Source organism: Tubulanus polymorphus, chromosome 10 (genome assembly GCF_964204645.1).
Source record: "Tubulanus polymorphus chromosome 10, tnTubPoly1.2, whole genome shotgun sequence".
Lineage (NCBI taxonomy): Eukaryota > Metazoa > Nemertea > Palaeonemertea > Tubulaniformes > Tubulanidae > Tubulanus > Tubulanus polymorphus.
In genome coordinates this window covers 10,346,216-10,366,302 of record NC_134034.1, presented here as the reverse complement: position 1 = coordinate 10,366,302, position 20,087 = coordinate 10,346,216, and the positions used below count along the sequence as shown (strand labels likewise).

Genomic DNA, 20,087 nt, shown 5'->3' with positions numbered 1-20,087 from the left:
CGTGTTCGTATTTACGGAATTATTCACGTTCGCGTTTGTGTTAAACGAATTCATTTCGTAAAAACCGGGCACGGTCGACGAGACGACTAACTTTTTAAAAAAGAATCGAATTTACACATTTGCGGTTTAGATTTTTCACGAAGAAAATGAAAAAAAAAGTATGAATAAATGGTATATGCGTCAATGATGAATATAAAGTTCGTTCGAATTTGAATATATCGGATTGAATTGACCAACAACCGGCCTAGCCGCCATATCGATGACGTAGTGCACATCGACTCAAATAATACATAATAAATCATCAACATTTAAAAATGTATTTGTAACGGTTTTTTAGTTTCTACTTCGTCGTCACCCAGATATACTAACCATTCATCTAGTGCTGATGGTACAGCTGCCCCATAGAATAGGTGTTACCACAGATAAGGGAATGTCTGACTGGAAGATTCACATTAATCTCAGTATTTAGAGTTAACAAGTGATAACCCGGGGTTGATACTAAAACTTTTAGTTTAATGGCTGACACTGTCGGTGTTTCATCTAAACTGCATCATCAGCAGGGGCTGAATTTGATTACATTCTTAGAAACGATTACTCGATGATCTGCCGACAGCAAAGCCTATCGCTAAAGGGGGTTTAGGGGTCCTCCCCGAGAAAGTTCTGAAACACGACCCGTTTTCCTTGTATATATATCTAAGGCTTTCTGGACCTGTCAGATTACTAGGTACTATGTCACTTCTTTTCTGACTATATTACCGGAATACAGTGCAATATACGGGCTTGGTTCCGCACGGATCAAAGAAACCAAAATTGACATAACAATATTATGATATCGTACCATTTTCTGTTTCTGATCTAAACTCGGTAACTGTCGGACTAATAAACGTTTTGATATCAACACTGTGGATTTCTACTTGTTAAGTGACCGTCTCTAATTCAATTGAAGAAAAATCCCGCTTTTTTAAACGAAAAACTAAGAGATTTATGGCGTTTCGAATCTCGGGGTTTTTTTTTCGTCGACAATAAAGGTATTCTCGTACTTAGCTAACATCCTGTTTGATATAAATATCAGTGCACACGATTCGTATCTACTGAATGATAATTGTGTGTAGGTCAATTCTTATCTTTTCTCTGTCGTGACTTAAATTTGAAACTGCTGATAAGATATTTCAACTACTTCAGAGGAGAAGTTTTACTGTTTTAATCGACTCCTGGTACGTTGATATCTCGACGATAAAGGGGCGTTACACGCATATATACATGACTTTAGACTTGGGACTATTATAGTATGGATAACCAGGGAATGGACGACAGAGAGAAGGCCTACAGCATAACATCTGACGACGAACAACCTTTATCGGGAGATAGGAATCCATCGAGACCTTTACCAGCGGTTCGCGGATCAGCAGCAGCAGCAGCAGCAGCAGCAGGCACCGGTGCGATGTCAATCAAAACGACAGTGAACGACCCGGCTCACCCGACCACCTACAGCCGCGACCCGGAGAACCTCGACTACAGAGATCGAGACCCGACTCGCATGAACGATGACGTTCGCGTACGTATTTTAAGCTAAAAAATGATACCTCGTTTAACTCCCGATCGGCCGAGTCATTTTTGTAAACTGCTATATAATATTGTAATCAGCTAATTTCTATAATTGCCAGGCATGTTAACGTTAGATCATGTGCCGGCCAGATGTCGGTCGGTCGGTCGGGTCGGCTTTAAGCCCAGCAGAAATGAGAAACTAGGTATCAATTTTTAGCCGTGTCACATTTATACCCGCACCTTGTTTTCCGTAACGTTGAGGCGACCGCTGAGTTGAGGATCTGGGCACAGTCGCTAAGTCATATCTTAGGCCTAAGATCAGTCTAATTTTCGTTCTATGACCAATCTAACAACATACGACCAGTCTAAGCTCATTTTGGTTCTATAACCAATCTAACGTGTTGAAATCAGTCTAAGCTCATTTTGGATCTAAGCCAAGCTAACTTCTTAAGACTATAGTATTAGGATTTCAAGATCACTTTTGGGCTTTAGTCTCACCGTTGGACCCAGTTGCACAGTTCTAAGTTCCGCTGATTTGAGTGTTCAAAGTTGATTGGTAATGAATTAAGCTTGACAACGTAAGGACGCAACCTATGGTGCGCTGGCAACACTTCACAGGAGAATGTGGTCCCGTCTTGAGGTTAAATGAACACTGCCAATCAAATAAACAACAGGGTCAATCACTATTCTAAGATTAAAAGAACAAGCCAAGATCCGAACCACGTGAAGCAAGACTAACATTAAAAACAACAATTCGATTACGATTACGATTACGATTACGATTACGATTTTATTTACACTCCAACCATTTCCATGGTATATGGAGGAAAACTATTACACATGTATATACAAATATTTACAAAACAACACTGAAGTGATTAAAATTTAGAGAATGAAAACGTAACGAAATATATATACATCAACTATTTACAATACTGTATATACTATTGGAGGGATCTATATACATCTAAGCCGGTCTTAATTCCATCCCGGTGCATCACGCCATCTGGCGGTATTGCTGGTGTTGCGGTTCCGTTTCTTGACCAATCTTTTTTATGTAATCTCTGCAGGTTATGTACGAAGATGTCATCGCCGAACCGGAAGGTTCGCACAGTTTTGGTGCCGTCTGGCGGGTGGCTTTCATCGTCTTCACCGAAACGAAGCAATGGTCGTATCGTATACTAACCGGCGGATTCGGCGTCATTCTAGGGATTCTCTGGGGATTCCTCTTCGCTCTGATGGCTTTCGCTAAAATCTGGTTGATCATGCCGGCCTTCAAAATGACGACGATTTGTCTACAGATCTTCGGCGCGTTCTGGAAGTTGTTCATCAGCACGATTTTGGATCCGTTATTCCTCAGTATTTCGCACATTTTCAGCGGTGTTAACATCAACATGAAGAGCGGCACGCAAACCGTTTAATTCTCTGGATAATTCCGCTAGATGGCGAACGTGTGCCAAGTGTAATCTGTGGGCAGCGTTCGCGGAGCTGTAAACAGTCAACCCCACCATGTGCCGCCCCTTGATAAACCGCCATCCCTGCCTAACGCATTAATCAAAACGGAATTTATGTATTCTTAACCGCCATACTCCCTTTACTGCCTAAATCCTGAATCGCCGATATGGAATGGGATATCGGGGTTGACTGAATTCTTCAAATTTCACGAAAAGCATGTGTATCTTTATTATCACTGATTAATAGAATGGCGGGCAACCGTTCACGATCCATTGTATATCCGCTAGATGGCGTATGTGATTTTTACTAGCAGATATTTTTATATCTTCATTTAGTTTTTAAAAGTGTGAATGTTGCATAAGACCGATAGATGGCGAATAATTATTTAACCATAAAACAATTAACAGTAGGCTTCCGGAGCGTTACGGATGAGGGTTTTGTACGAAGCCACTAGATGGCGAATGAGGTTTAACAAAATATGACGAAGCTAATGTTTATGATTTTTGTTCGTTTTACCAAAGGCCACTAGGTGGCGGAAAAGTGCGTCATGTGATTAACCTTATCTAAACATAATTCAAAATATAGTGTCTTTTTCACAAAAAAGATCTTTGCTTTTATTTCCCGATACGTCACTTATGACGACTCAGATTCTCACGTACTTCTCAACGATGACGACCTTCTCGTCCTCGATAACTTTGAGGATCCGGAAACATGGTGATTATTTACTAATGACGACATTCTCCCCAGAAGCACCCCGCGCAGAGAAACACTAGGGAAACACGGAATTACACATCTCGAGAAGATTAATGTCTCGCGTTTCTCGTCAACGCATAACACAGAGAAACGTTCGGAAACATTTGTCGCTTGTTCTGTTTTATTTAATTCTGACATAAAGCTTTTGTTTATGTCGTGTAAGTTTATATGCTACGTTACTTCTGTGTTGTGGTCATTCCACCTGATGATGGCTGTGGGTCAACAACCGAAACGTTTTGGTTTCGAAACAAGTAAATTATATCATGTAAAATTCAAATTGTGCTACAATACGCGAAACATGACCTATAATAGGACATTATTCTTGTTTTACATGAATCATTGATAAAAACGATATACATGAATACATCTATGTGTATACAAAAATAAGAGACAAAATGTGCGCTGAATATGAATGATGGATTCTCCTATGTCAACCTAGATCATAGCTCATTAATGGTAGGTTTTAATTATCACGGGCTAATCATGCCGCTACTGTCCTCGCTACGCTTGCTAACAATATACACGTCAAGTGTTTGGCTGTTGGGTCCTTTCAGCTGCCGTAATCGGAAAATAAGTCCCAGTAATAGTCGAATTAACTTGTAGAATCCAAATCTCTACGTAGTTATGCGTGTGGTGTGTATTAAGTGAACGAGGTATAATTTAATGTTTCGACTCATAGCCCTGCTGCTGCTGCTGCTGCTGCTGCTGCTGCTGCTACTGATGTTGCTGTTGCTCATGCTATTGCTGTTGCGGTGGCTGATGCTGTTGCTGCTGCTACTGATGTTGCTGTTGCTGTTGTTAGAAAGGCGAAAACAGATAGAAAACAGCCCCAGGAAAATGTATTCATTCACATATTCAAAAGGGCAGAGAATGTATTGAAGCACAATCAGCTGTGAGAAGAGGGGGTTCACCCATAATCCAATGTCTCTGTTCTACTCGCTGTTCTCCCAGTGAGGAGAGGGGTTCACCAAGAACCCGTGCGTCTGTTCCACTCGCTGCTCTACCACCACAGTAATGAGGAGAGGAGTTCACGATCACCAAGAACCCGTGTGTCAGTTCTACTCGCTGCCCTCCGACCGCAGCTGTGAGGAGAGGGGTTCACCAAGAACCCGTGCGTCTGTTCCACTCGCTGCTCTACCACCACAGTTGTGTGGAGAGGGGTTCACCAAGAACCCGTGTGTCTGTTCTACTCGCTGCCCTCCGACCGCAGCTGTGAGGAGAGGGGTTCACTAAAACCCTAATGCGTACATTCTGCCCTCCGACAACTATACGGGGTGGGGGGAGGGGGGGTCACCGAGAACCCATGTATTTGTTCTACTGGTCGCATTCCAACCGCAGCTGTGAGGAGAGGGGGTTCTCCGAGCACCTATGTGTCTATTCTATTCCTATGAACTCGCTGCTCTCCCACCACATCTGTGAGGAAAAGGTGTTCACTGAGAACCCACGAGTCTGTTCTATTCGCTGCTCACCCGCCACAGCTGTGAGGAGAGGATGTTCACTAAAAAACCCGTGTGGCTGTTCTACTCGGCGCCCTCCAACCACAGCTGTGGAGAGAAGGTGTTCACTGAGAACTCACGAGTCGGTTCTATTCGCTGCCCTCCACCCACAACTGTAAGGAGAGGGGGTTCGTCGAGAACCTATTAACTCGCTGCTCTCCCATCAGACCTGTGAAATCAACCTTTTTGATGAGCAGTTCGAAGGGCACGTCGTTGTCTAGTGAAATATTACCAAGTATCGTCATTATGTATAAATTGTGATACGATTATAGAATTAGATGAACCTCTGCACAGCGCTCATTTATCACGCTATTTATGGCTTTAATTGTCAAATATTCTCGTGTGATAAAACACCAATTGACCCTGATTTTCATAGATCCATTCATTTTAGTGCATACAATAGACTCAGCAATTCTCGGTTAAGTTGAGACTATAGAATTATCAAACAATTTATCGTATTTTGCCCCGAGTTGGTGTCAAATACTGAGTAAGAGTTTGTGAAATACAGTAGACTCAGTCTCTTACTGCGGTAAAGTTGAGACCGGTAAAATTCTACCCCGAGTTGATGTCAAATACTGAGTAAGAGTTTGTGAAATACAGTAGACACTGTCTCATACTGCGGTAAAGTTGAGACTGGTAAAATTCTACCCCGAGTTGATGTCAAATACTGAGTAAGAGTCTGTGAAATACAGTAGACACTGTCTCTTACTGCGGTAAAGTTGAGACCGGTAAAATTCTACCCCGAGTTGATGTCAAATACTGAGTAAGAGTTTGTGAAATACAGTAGACACTGTCTCATACTGCGGTAAAGTTGAGACTGGTAAAATTCTACCCCGAGTTGATGTCAAATACTGAGTAAGAGTCTGTGAAATACAGTAGACACTGTCTCTTACTGCGGTAAAGTTGAGACTGGTAAAATTCTACCCCGAGTTGGTGTCAAATACTGAGTAAGAGTTTGTGAAATACAGTAGACACTGTCTCTTACTGCGGTAAAGTTGAGACTGGTAAAATTCTACCCCGAGTTTGTGTCAAATACTGAGTAAGAGTTTGTGAAATACAGTAGACACTGTCTCTTACTGCGGTAAAGTTGAGACCGGTAAAATTCTACCCCGAGTTGGTGTCAAATACTGAGTAAGAGTTTGTGAAATACAGTAGACACTGTCTCTTACTGCGGTAAAGTTGAGACCGGTAAAATTCTACCCCGAGTTGGTGTCAAATACCGAGTAAGAGTTTGCAAAATACAATAAACTCTATATCTTTATCTAAGGCTAGTCCATATTTGGAAAGCGTGCACTTGGATGTTTTTGCCCAGTTCACTATATCAATACAGTTTTGCAGCCGGCATTAATTGGCCGCATAGTCTACGGTATAATTGTGTACGAGAAAAAATGAATAACTTCCAATATATCCGGGGCTATACATGTTCGAGCATATATATAACCGCCTATAAGGCTAAGATAAAATGATACCTTGTTTCTCCTAATCGGCCGTGTCATTTCGTAAACTGCAATGATATTTGGAATCAGTTCATTTCTATAATATAACTACCGAGTTAGCTTGATAATGATTTTTTAATGATTCATATTCGTGTTGTGACGACAATATAAACACTGGAATCCCGCAATTATAACGCAAAACAAAGTCCGAAAATGTTTTCTTGAGCTAGTAGTTAGTTTCGTGAGCGTTAGCTAGTTTCGACTATATTCTAATAGTCTTCGGTATTCCTGAAGATGACAATTAGGATATAGTCGAAATGTTGAATAAACTGCTAGTTCAATGAATACAGTGATACTGAAGATGACTATTCGAAACTTCGAATTAACTACTAGCTCAATGAATACAGTATTCCTGAAGATGACTATTAGGATATAATCGAAACGTTGAATAAACTACACTAGCTCAAGGAATACAGTATTCCTAAAGATGACTATTAGGATATAGTCGAAACGTTGAATAAACTACACTAGCTCAAGGAATACAGTATTCCTAAAGATGACTATTAGGATATAATCGAAACGTTGAATAAACTACACTAGCTCAAGGAATACAGTATTCCTAAAGATGACTATTGGGATATAGTCGAAACGTTGAATAAGCTACACTAGCTCAATGATTACAGTATTCCTGAAGATGACTATTAGAATAAAGTCGATACGTCGAATAAACTGCTAGTTCAATGAATACAGTAATCCTGAAAATGACTACGAAACGTCGAATAAACTACTAGCTTAAGGAAACATTTTCGGACAAAATGTTTCGTTATTATTGTTGGATACTCTTTACATCACGATAAACAAGGTATCAATTTTTTTAGCCTAACGTTATTACTGAGGTTAGTTAATGGTCGTCGGTGTATTTTTTGTACAAGCAGTTAAGTGGCGAAGTTAATAGAGGCTACGCAACAATCTGAATCTATCATCGCTACCGAAATTACGCGTCGGTCGTTGTGATTTGAATAGAGGTCACAGCGCCGCTGCGCCTGCGCGTTGCTATAAAAACCGCCCAGCGCGTCTGCGGAGCTCGTCACAATTTCCGTAACGGATTAAACGCAGGTTCGTATATAACCGCTTAAGTTACTGGCCAGGAACTCATACTCATCTCAGTATTCTAAGGAGTTAACGAGTACAGTTGACGTTTTGAAAGCAATTTCATATCTGTCAGATTCAAAGTTTCGACTAAACTTTTTCATTTCAAACTAACTTTTAGTTCAACTAAGTTTAGTCAAAACTTCGAAGTTGTCGGAAAATAAAATGTACCGTAGGTTTTGCTCATTAAAGGTGCCGTGTTGCAATCTCATTCCTAACTATTAAAATGTCACACTTCGTTTCTTTTCGGTTATATTCTGACGCATTCTTACCGTATGAAATATTTTCTCTTTTCGATTTTCTTTTTTTTATCAATCTGTATCGCTTTGATATCTTGCTATTTCATATTTTGTCTCGTTACTACCATTTTTCAAATCATCGAATTCAGATGAGTTCTACTTAATCTCAAGTACTTCCTACTTTATTGAGAAAAAGGAAATTCGAAACTTTGAAACGAGTGATGCGTAGGGGTTCTTTGGGTGAAATAAGGATTTACCCTTAAAATCCAAAGCAAAAGCGTAGTAGAAATCAATTTCCTTCAGCTTAGTGAAGACACTAAAAAAAAAACCATTCCGATCTTTCAAAATATCTTCATCCTCCCTCATCCTATCTTCCATTCTCTCGATTTCTTTTCTGAAAGACTTTTCAGCAAAACCCGTGTGTAGGCTAATTCGATGAAATTTACCGAAATGTATACATTAATACATGTATACATTTTTTACAGATATTCGTTTACGTGATATCTGGCAACTAGCGAAATTTCGAACTTTCTAAAATCCGATTTTCGTAACACATTGTAATCTATCTTCCGTATTATAGAACACTTCAGAGATCATCAATTTCAATTCGACCATTCGACCAAACACTAACCACGGGTTGCCTTCCGACCAAGTCGGCTAAGTCTGCGGTTACTAAGGAAACGTCAACGAAAACCACCTCAGCAGCGCCCCCTAGTAAAGCAGACGAAATGTCGAACGAACAAATCAAAAGATGTCGCGCCACATTCGATAAATTCGATAAGAACGGCGACGGTCGCATCGAGGCGTCCGAAGTAGCTGCGTCTTTCAAAGAAATGGGTTTCAAACCAGAACCGGGAGAGATTGAGGTAACTTAGCGTTTTTCTTATAGATATTGATGATTTAGTGAGTCTCACGAAGCCAGCTGCACTAGTCGTAGTTGAAATCTTTGGGCAAAATGCTACTGTTGCAAGTGTTGATCCGCTAGGTGCGCTAGTCGGTATTCTATCTCTTCAACATTGCCAAGTTGCTACTGTGGTAAGTGAGGATCCGCCAGGTGTGCTAGTGAGCAGTAGGATACCAACCCTGAAATTTCGTTTCTAGATTTGCTTCTTAAATTGTCTGTAATTTCTAATAGAATCTGATGAGAAATTCCTGGTAAAAAAATATCGTACCCCGGAACACAAAGCCTGTCTTGACAGCTAATCTATGTGATTACCCTGAATACGGTGTAGGCCTATCCTACTATTAGGCGCGGAATCCGTCGGTAAACAGTTATTACTTATATTTTCCCTTAGATCTTGATCATCTTTTTTATCCCAATCTTACTCCAGCAAATAATCAAAGACGGTGACCACAACAAAGATGGCTACATCTCATGGGACGAAATCGAAGCGTCTTTGAAGAAGAGGTCAGAAAGACAACATAGGTAAGTGCAGGGCATTCCTCTATACATTCCTCTATATCCTAAACTACTGTGGCATTCGGCGACGTACTAGGTGGCTCTAGTGTGCCTCCTAATTTAGTGATATTTCTTTGGCAATAGAGGGTCTACTAGGCGGCGCTAGTGTTAAGTTCATTCAAGTGTACGGTATTGGGTCGGACCAAATTGACTAAATCATGATTAGCACAATATGTTTTATGCACAAGTTTTATGTGGCAGCCAGATAATCTAATGATGTCATATATATATATATATATATATATATATATATATATATATATATATATATATATATATATATATATATATATATATATATATATATATATATATATATATATATATATATATATATATATGGGATTTCAGGGTGAAGGACTAATGAATCCTAGAAGTGACAGTATCCATAATTCTGACGGTTTTTCGATTTTCTTTGAAGAAACGGCACGTACTACTGTTACCGTTTCACAAAAATAGGCAGTTTATATACCTGTTCTCCGAGTGAGATTTTGATCAGTTATGCAGGATGTACTCAATGATATGCGCTCGCTATAATGCAAGGGTCGCTCTTTAAAGATTACTGAATAAGCATGTGAATCTGGTTATATACGGTTTAATTTTTCTCATTCTTTATGAAAGGGTCTCTGAACCATAACAACATCAATCTGTAATAGATTGATTTTACTTTAATCGCTTTTTTCATTATTCATTATAATAGGATCACCTCTATGAAACACAATATGAATATGTAACAATATATCGCGTTTCTTTTAATCGTTTCTTTTCTCATCTCATTATCCATAAAAGGCTCATCACTATATAGATTACAGAAAATCGTATTTAATCGTAAATAGATTTTTACCGAGTTATCTTTCTTCCTCGATTCCTGTAGAACGGCGCAACAGAAAGCTGAACTACGAGTGAATTTCAGCCTTCTGGACGCGGACGGCAACGGCTTCATAACCGAAGCCGAACTGCAAGAAGCCGGAGTCAAAGCCGGCCTCACCGAGGAGGAGGTGAAACGAATGATAATCGCCGCCGATAAGGACCGCGACGGACGCGTCAATTACAACGAATTCATGGACGTCATGTAAAAACTGAATACAATGCACTCTCACGCCACCTGGCGGTCATTCTGATTACAACAAAGCGCGCGACCGCCGAAATGTCGTTCATTTTGGAATGTTTCTTTTTTGTCGAAAATGACTTTTGTGAACATTATTTTGAAATTTCGGACTTTAACGTGTGTTTTTCGCATTTCTATATCAAATAATTTCCTTTGTCGTTCGTGACGTCATCGAAGTTCGCTCGGTGGCGCAGGTATAGAATATCTTTTAACGCAATAAAAACAACGAAGCGATCGTGTATTTGATATAATTTGATGATAATAATAAAAGTATACAATAACTATGATTAATTTTAATTTGTAGTCGACATGTTAGCAAAGACCATTTGATAAAGATATATTTAACTAATAATAACGCAATTTGCTATGATATTATAATGTGATACTAAAAATGTGTAAAACGTATATTTTATTGTAAAGCGGTAGTGAGTAGATCAAACAAAATAAACAACAAATAGTTGAAATAAAAATTCAAAAAACCGCTGGTTCTATTCTATGTTTTTACAGAGCCGTCGGATCTTTTTGGAAAAAGGAGTTTTGTCCAACGTAAGTAAATATGTATAACGCCTAACGGTGGGATTATAGAATATGGTCCAAAACTTTTAATCGATATAACTGACGCCGAAATTAAGATTCCGGTTTTTAGATTCCACCCAGTCCTGACAGTGATCTTCATCGCTCTACGATCCTAGTGTAACCACCCACCCAGACACGTTCATTCAAATTTGCGTGACTTTTGCCGACAGGACTCCTGTCGGCATTTGCCTGTGTTCAAACTGCGCAAATATCTCTAGCAAATAAGCAACCGATTTTGATCAATCTGTGGTGCATCAGACAGTTAAGGTTCTTGGTGAAGCGGGCGTATGACTGTACAACGCTGGCCCGTAGCCAACCGTTGGAGGACGGGTTCGATTTTCATGAAAGTGGAACTAGTTTTCTGAAAATGGTACTTTTTGTTAGGTACCAGCGCAAATGTCGAATCCGAGGAGTATTCGCGCAGAAAACTTTAAAAAATAAGATGCGGAGAAACAATTTCACAATTCCTAGCATAAATTTGTAGTGAAAATGTTACTCTTTTGTTACAATTTGGTCTCAAATCAAGTAAGTTTATATGCATGCGCATATCTTGAACGAAAATAAATGAGAAAGTGTCGCCAACGAGTGAATCGATTTTGAAATCGATGCTGAAAAAGATTTCTTGAGACAGGCATCTGGGCGGAACTTCGCCAATGAGCGGGGCAGGTTCCGGTCGAACTCATCGAACCCCGTTTGAAACCGCTCGTTTGAATATATCATAAAATGGTTCCTTTAAAGAGTCAAATTCTTTCTGAATCCAGTTTTTATTTCTACGTAATTAACTGTATGATATTCAGCATTTATATTTATTTAGATACAAACATGCAAAACAGTGACGTGGTAAATATGACACAACGCCCCCTACCGCCGATCCTTGCCCAATCCAGATTAGTTTAATCCCTCGCAGATACACGGGTTCTTAGTGAACAAATCCGTTCAGAGCTTTGTTGGCTAGAGCGGACAATATTGGTTCTCGGTGAACCCGTCCCCTCACAGCTAACCGTAATAAGAGAACATTGACTAAGCAGGCACAGAAGTGGTGTCTGTGCCCTCCCCCCCCTAATTTCGAATAAACCGGATCCAATTCAGAACCGGCTCTTGATAATCCAGACCAACGGATATTTTAGTTATTGCAAATACGTTCAAAATCATCTACATGCGCGATAGCAGTTCAAGGCAATTTAGACCGCAGCGTCCTCATTCAGGCATTTCCGAAACTAAACCGGAGTGGTCGATAATATACTGCGGTCTATCTTTCGATTTCGGAAAGCACTACCCGAACCGACCGCTCGGACCGAATTTAGATGGGCAAGATTTGCAGCATTTCGTGCGGATATCGTAGCTCTTGCAGGCTTCGATGTCGGTTTCAATCAGCGCTTTACAATACGCGGTATCCGCTTCCCCGAAATGACATCCTGGAAAAAAGAGACATACCCGGGAAATTCGATACAGTCGCACCGTTTCAAGTTTGTCATTTCGTATTCCTGAGGTGAAGAGACTATAGGCAAGTTTCGAATGGCGTTTACCGGTCTAGGAATAGCAATTTCCGGAGCACAAACTCTCTACCGGGCGCTTATATAAGGTTTACAGATTACAAACTCTCTACCGGCCGCTTCTATCAGTTTTACAGATTACAAACTCTCTACCGACCGCTTCTATCAGGTTTACAGATTACAAACTCTCTACCGGCCGCTTCTATCAGGTTTACAGATTATACAAACTCTCTACCGGCCGCTTCTATCAGGTTTACAGATTACACTAATTCTGGAATAGGTAGAGCGTATTCAGGCCAAAACGAATGCGCCATAAGAGAATTCCTGCGGAATCGGTAGAGACCAATTGAAACCTCTGCCTTATCATATTCGATATGTAGAATTAGCTCAATAAAACATCGGGAAACGTAGGGGATTTCATATTGAAGTCTGCCATTTTTGTCATATCAATAATAGAGCAATGCGGGTATTGTTAAGTGGATATTTAAGACACAGCCAACAAATAAAGAAAAACCGATCTTACGTCGCATATGTGGAGCCTTCTCATCATGGACACACTCTCCGTTGATACACCACTGTAAAACAATCCAGAAATAAATATTAATTATCCTATTAGAAATGTTTGGCTTTTTTATTCGGAGACGGGCGCGCACTTGGATAAATTGCCTGAGTAGTACCTTTTTATCTCCGCAGGTGGCGCCTAAGGCGGCTGTCATCTGACCCATTACGACACAAGACGACGGGTTCTTCGGGTCCTTGCACCAGAGTCGTGAACACATTTCATCCATAAATCGTTCGTCCAGCTATAAACAACATTTGCAAAAACGACTATGCAAATATCATGGATATGTCCAAGACTTAGCCCTGCGCCACTGTTAGGTAGTTGTATAATTATGAATGGTTATAGAACCAAAATTAGCTTAGACTGATCTCAAGTTGTTAGATTGGTTATAGAACCAAAATGAATTTTGACTGGTCTTAAGTTGTAAGATTGGTTATCGAACCAGAATGAGTTTAGACTGGTGTTAAGTTGTTAGATTGGCTATAGAAACAAAATGAGTTTAGACTGGTCTTAAGTTCTAAGATTGGTTATCGAACCAGAATGAGTTTAGACTGGTGTTAAGTTGTTAGTTTGGCTACAGAACCAAAATGAGCTGAGACTGGATTTATTTGTTACATTGACCACGGACTGAACCAAAAAGGGGTTTATACTGGTCTGATTTTAAGAAATCAATGCCCCAGGAGACTTAAACTTTGTAAATCTGGGAATTCCTACCCGACAGAATCCGGATTTTTCGCCGAGTACATCTTTACACTGTTTCTCGACTGTAATCACTTGTCCCGGTAACGGGATACCGCCGTTATGGTGAGCCGTCTTCGGTGCCGTGTCGTACAAACAGTCAGCCTGGGCGCTCCTGAAATACGACCAAAGATGGCGATAAAGCTATGTGCATCATTTCATAAATTTGGAAGAATATTTGTATCTTAGCCGAAAGAGCTAGACACGCTCTCTGAAATTGCCACCGAACTAATGCGTTGGACTGCATGCCCATCGTTTGGAATCTTACTCGAGAAATGTTTTGAAGGCGCGTTTAGTGCATTCGGAAAACTGGAAGAAATTTTTCAAAACGGCCGAATCCATGCTGTTGCTCGGCGACATGACGTAATTGTCCGTCATTGGGCAGCGCACGTTTTTCTTTTGTCCGTCGTGTTTGGCGCTTAGACTGAAAGTATAGAATAAAAACGTACACAAACATATCAGCCCAGGATCCAGTTACACAGTCATGAGTTGAAGTTAACTCTAGATGGCTGCGTAAGGGACTCACCTGTGTCCCAGTTCGTGTGTAGCCGTCCCGATACCGGAAAATCCGCCATTTTCCTCAATGATCGACGTTGCGTAGCCGTGTTTAGTCATACACACTGTTCTGACGAAGGCCATACCGGATGTAGCTACACTTCCGTATCTCGTCAAGGCATACCTAAACGTCATTATCGATTGATTGGTTAATTAGTAAATTAAGAAGTGGTGACGTCAAAGCGATGGACTTATCATCGAAATTTAACTCTCACTCAAAACTGAACTCCCAAGGGTCATGGGCCAAGTAACATGAAAACATTTCAGTTTTAATGTGCCCTCATTGATAAAGACGAAGTAACAAATAGCAACTAAACAAAAAGAAATCGAGTTTTACTTTTTTGTGAAGCTGGAGCCTGGTTACTGGCCTTCGATACTAACCTTGTAACTGTCATAGCGTGGTCGAACTTCGGGAGTTGACCGATTTCCCTTTTCACCCATTGTTTAAAGCCCTCTAATCCTACGGACGCGTCCAATGCTAGTTTACCATCCTCGGGCATACGGAACATGTGCTGCTCAGCCCATCGCGCGCTCTCTCGATCCTATAGTTAAATTATATATTCTATTCGATAGAAGCCTTTATATGGTTGGAACAAGGGACAGACTTATATTGTCTAAATATAGGGATTGATTTTGCTACAGCTGCATGTTTTGTGGTCGAGGCACCTCTCTTTATATCATTTTATATTACCACAGTCTGTGAGATCAAAGAGGTTTTCGATTTCGGTACATTTTCGTATGGATAACGGCCGTTATGACGTCATTAACAGGTAGTATACACGGACCAGTTGCACGAAAAGGTCTAAGCTATATTGTTTCATGCAGCAGTGTTTGAGCTACGTGAAAGAGGTGAAACCCAGAATTGTGGTCGTGGCACCTCTCTAGTTGTGTGGTTATCATTGTATGTGACCACAGTCTGTGAGATCGAGTTCAGCTCGAGACGGCAAACAGACCTTCCACAGACCGCTCATGCGCAATCTATAGATTGACCAAATAGGTCGGATTTCGATTGTTCTGGTACAAACCAGTTTGTGGCGTGTACGACAAAAGGTCTCCGTGTTATTGTGTCGACGGCTCTGTGGCCTCGGCTCTCTACACGAGAACTTCACAATGAAACGGCGATAAAACGTAGTTTGAATGAACCTACCTCAGAAACGATTAAACCAGCCGGTACTATAGTAATGAAAATGCCATCTTTCTGTAAATTTTCATATCTCTGGTTCATCTGCGAAGAAATTTAGAAAATATCTTAACGTAACCAAAATGAGAACGTCGAAGTGTGGCCACGGCTGCAAGTGCGAAACTAGTCTTCAAAGAAAATTGTATTTTCGAATTTGTTTGATCTATCTACTTATTTCTAGGTTGCAGTAATTAAGGATCTTCTAGGTGGCGCTAGTGTGAAACAAATCACCCATGAGTATGGGAAAACCAGTAATGTTACCCTGGCAATCGAGGATCTGCGATGCCCCGAGTTTACTAACCATCGTTATGAACAGACTGTAGTATAGTCTCACTTTCATCAGCGCCCTCTGTTCGTTACCGGCTGCAAGGGCTTCTTTATAATACCGATAGATGGAGTTGTCTATCACCAGCAATAATTCAAGGATCGCCTCTTGGTTGCCGTGGTGACCAGTTCGTTTGGACTTGTTGTTCGTGTCGTCTTTCTTTCGTTGTATTTCTTCCGTGATTCCGGCCGCGAGAGCTACGGATAAAAAGTTACAAAAATAAAGATCGAGATTTTTTTTTTTAGATTTCAAGATCCATTTCGGGCGGATGACAGAAAACAATCGCGCACCGGTGTCGTAATCACGTGATCTCAAGTCTGCTGCCGTCTGGCGGCGAATCGTGTGACGAATTCCTTCGCCGGGTCCGCTCAGTGGCGCCATCTCTACAACTGGTTCGACACGGTAGACATCACCGCGTTTAGAAGTAAACCAACCGTCCTTGATGATAAATGAATACAGATCAATTTCAGATTTATTTTCAACACGGACACAGATTTTTAAATCTTTGAATACTAACCACCGTATGAAATTCGCCGCTAGGTGTCGTTTCAGTAGTTAACGCGTACACGGCGTCGTGCCTCTTATGCAGCCTCGTTCTCTGAAATAAAAATTAGCATATGCAAATGAGCACAAATGAGGGACTTTTTCCTAATTTCGACGTAACAAAGTTGTTGCCTACCGTTTTCGGCAGATTTTCTGGTGTAATTTTGTTATTTTTCGCTGCGTATATCTGCACGTCGTTAGGGTCGATGACGTCGACTGATTTGTTCCGCGAGGGGGCAGCACGTGCTGTCGATCTAGTATCGACCCGTAATGTGTCCCCGAACGCTTCCATATTGAAATGATCACCGGCATCCCCAGCGCGTCGCGACACCATGATTATTTTAGAATCTGTAAACATATATATGGATCGGGTATTTTTAACATTTGATGACTGGTATAGAACTGTTTTCAGTGAACTACTCTCCTCGAAGCAGTCAAGAATATCATACGTTGTATGGTAAATATCATATACCATAAATCATAGTCATTTACTGTAAGTATAAACAGACACTTGATGAACCCTCTCACATCATGTGGTGGTTTTGGAGAACAGCAAGAATGACGGACACATTGGTTCTTGGTGAATCCTTCTCCTTTCTGTTGGGAGATTTTCCGATAGGAAAGACACATTAGGTTCTAAGTGAACGTCTTCACTCACAGCTGTCGTGGTAGGAGAGCATGGGTTCTTGGGGGGGGGGGGGGGGGGGAGGGAAAACAGTGAGCCAGGATAGAAACGCGGGTCTCGTGGTGAATTCTTCTACACATAGCCGTGTATCTAGCATTGAACTAAAACCAAGCAACTGCAACATGAGCCAATTTTCTACCTCTGATTCAACGTCAAATCGCTTCAGAAACGTGCTGTGAATAGAATCGGCGACAGATTCCAAACGCAATCTAGAAATCCATCATCACGAGTCAATGTTTATCACCAAACAACCAAATCGCCGCTGTCGGGACTTGTGGCCTGGATTTTATCGAAGTCAAGTGGTCTGTGGATATTAAATCAAGAATTCGAACTAACCCGAAACCAACGGTTAAACTTTCATTTCTTTACATTACTCGCCGAGTTTGCGCGTTTATTTGACCAACGTAAACTCTGGCACGTGAGGTTCACGCGAAGCTGGTTACGTAAAAAGCGACACTTCGAAACTACGGCTGTCGATGAAAGTTTCATATCCTGTTCGGCGTTTAACGCGTATTTGCCGAGAGACGGCAGGGGAATCGAGTATCACACGCGAAGTGAAATTTAAGGGAAATCGTGGAGGGTCATTCAACTGACTGCCAACGTGGCCATTTATAAACACTTATAGATTATTTGTGTGCTTTACAGGCCCTATTTGCGTTCAGGTTCCTAATATATTAAAATTATAGATCGATAGTCGAATACGTACATTAATTTGATCCGAATTGAGTGATTACCTCCGAGAGGCCAGTCGACTGATTGGTGCGGACTAAAACTCCTGGATCAAGAGTGAAATTAAACCTGCACAACAACTGTGGAACTAATTCCAGAGTAGAATTAAACCCACACAACTGTGGAACTGGTTCCGAAGTCAAATTATACCCACATTACTGCCGAGCTGGATCCAGAGTCTAATTGAACCCACTCAACTGTGGAAGTGGTTTTTCGGTGTCAAATTAAACCCACACAATTATGTGTAACTAGGTCCAGAAGGAAGTTTAACCCGCACAACTTTAGGACTGGATCCAGAGTGAAATTAAAACCACACAACTGTGAAACTGATTTTCTAGAGTCGAATTAAAGCCACATGTAGGACCCGAGTCAAATTAAACCCACACAAGATAACCAACCAACAAGTCTAGTACACTGATACCCGCATAGTTTGGGCGACACGCGCCGTGCACAGTGGAGGTACACATGGTCGAAAATAATCAATTATTAACAGATTTTGTTCGGAACCACGTCATCGAATCATGTGTAGAAATAATTCATAATACAGAATATGCAGCAGAAGATATCATATTATTGAGAGAGGCAGGCATAAAAAAATACCCAAAGCAGATAGACTTTGCACCGTGTGTACGGCAGTTGAAATTGAGTTCCATTTTATTACGGTGTGCTCTAGATGGGAAAATCCGAGAGATGAACTTTATAGCAATATTTGTAAGATATTCCCCAACATTCGAAGTCTCGACAAGGAAGACCGATTCAGGATTTTACTCTCTAATCATCTAATAGCTAAGTATGTAGGCAAATTTGTTGACAAAGGATTTAAAGCCTTGCACACGATCTAAATCTATATCCACTTTTTCCATACATGTAAATATTTTGAAATTTGGTAACTTGCATAAGTGTGTTAATTTGTTTCTATGTACAAAAATATTTTATATACACCATTCTTCTTTCCTTAGTAAATTTTATTCTGTTTATCAACAATCGTGCAAAATTTCATGATAGATAAATATTGAATAGAATTGAATTGGAATATTCGCAACCACCTGATGGAACGAACATAGTTCCAACACTGAATATAGGTCTACTCCCTATGTATCAACCCAACGAGGTTTGAGTTTGTCAAATAAAATGAACCATTAGCAGACAATCTAACGATCAATTTGATATCAGTAATGGTTGAATAAATACCCGAGTTCCCTTGATAGAAAAAAGTTAAATGTAACTCAGAAAAGTGCGAATAGAAAATAAGTTCACAAACCTTTGTCGTCGCTGAGAGGCGCCTGTTTTGAAATACCAGTCAGAAAACCTAACAGCGTCAGTTGAACCGTAATCCATCGTACCGCGAACATCGTCCCCGTTTACAGACACCGGACTACTTTCGAAAAACGGTGGATTTCCTATTTCGAAATAATCGTTTTGGAATCTTTGTGTTTTTCTTTTTGCGTTGAAAGCTTTGTAAATTACAAAGTAGTAAACTCTGCCCTACCCGGTATCGGCAAAATCAGAAAAATAACTCAGCGCTTTCTGGTGTGAATTCTATTCCTTACCCTTTGGAAATTCCTAAACTCGTTATTCTAAACCAGCTCTTAATCTAAACCCCGAATAAGGTACCGGAAGAGATCGGCGAATTATTTTTTTCGGCGATTGATTTCGACTCGATCAAATAGGGCAGAGTCTACGCTGTATGGTACTAACTTTTCTCAGCAAAACAAAAGCAGTTATGATGTGCTGGTTGATGAATATGTGTCCAGTTCGTCTGCTGTGGCACTCTCCGGTCGGCGTCCCGTCGTGTACTTACGAAAACCTTTACTCGCAATCACATCCGCGCATTGGCCGATCTCTTATAAACGTTAATATTTTATGGGCTTCGCGCAACCGAATGGACCACGTGACGACCGGAAGTAGACGTGTTTAGTAAATATTGGAGTAAGCATATTTACGGTACAAACTATTGGCTCCGATTTTCCCGACCTTTCGTTCATGTAGATGGCGTAAGAAACGTTTTATATTTGTTTATAGAATTTATGATAGAAGTTTTATTTGTTTCCGTAATTAGGG

At 40.6% G+C, this 20,087-nt stretch overlaps 3 protein-coding genes across 5 annotated transcripts; 2 read left to right on the top strand and 1 right to left on the bottom strand.

Annotated features, from left to right (window-relative positions):
- Positions 1-1,185: 1,185 nt before the first annotated feature.
- On the top strand, positions 1,186-3,739 carry LOC141911778 (caveolin-1-like). 2 transcript variants are annotated; one of them, XM_074802817.1, is made up of 3 exons: positions 1,186-1,400; positions 1,479-1,555; positions 2,616-3,739. In XM_074802817.1, exons 1-3 carry the CDS (start codon positions 1,289-1,291, stop codon positions 2,964-2,966), a joined length of 540 nt encoding a protein of 179 aa, XP_074658918.1. In that variant the 5' UTR covers positions 1,186-1,288; the 3' UTR covers positions 2,967-3,739. The 2 variants fall into 2 exon arrangements, with proteins under 2 accessions (XP_074658918.1, XP_074658917.1); XM_074802816.1 differs by having other exon boundaries at positions 1,193-1,555; positions 2,616-3,726.
- Positions 3,740-6,924: 3,185 nt separating this feature from the next.
- Positions 6,925-11,096, top strand: LOC141911743 (uncharacterized). 2 transcript variants are annotated; one of them, XM_074802777.1, is made up of 4 exons: positions 6,925-7,547; positions 8,654-8,939; positions 9,405-9,499; positions 10,407-11,096. In XM_074802777.1, the coding sequence occupies exons 2-4, from the start codon at positions 8,802-8,804 to the stop codon at positions 10,606-10,608; spliced, it is 435 nt and encodes a 144-aa protein (XP_074658878.1). In that variant the 5' UTR covers positions 6,925-7,547; positions 8,654-8,801; the 3' UTR covers positions 10,609-11,096. The 2 variants fall into 2 exon arrangements, with proteins under 2 accessions (XP_074658878.1, XP_074658877.1); XM_074802776.1 differs by lacking the exon at positions 6,925-7,547 and adding an exon at positions 7,557-7,801.
- Positions 11,097-12,017: 921 nt separating this feature from the next.
- LOC141911739 (A disintegrin and metalloproteinase with thrombospondin motifs like) lies at positions 12,018-19,831 on the bottom strand. Its single transcript, XM_074802769.1, has 14 exons — positions 19,725-19,831; positions 19,288-19,426; positions 16,749-16,960; positions 16,587-16,667; positions 16,360-16,507; positions 16,046-16,266; positions 15,712-15,789; positions 14,946-15,106; positions 14,536-14,688; positions 14,278-14,433; positions 13,986-14,124; positions 13,387-13,512; positions 13,233-13,284; positions 12,018-12,631 (listed from the first exon to the last, which is right to left on the bottom strand). The coding sequence occupies exons 2-14, from the start codon at positions 19,376-19,378 to the stop codon at positions 12,489-12,491; spliced, it is 1,761 nt and encodes a 586-aa protein (XP_074658870.1). The 5' UTR covers positions 19,379-19,426; positions 19,725-19,831; the 3' UTR covers positions 12,018-12,488.
- Between the last annotated feature and the right edge of the window lie 256 nt (positions 19,832-20,087).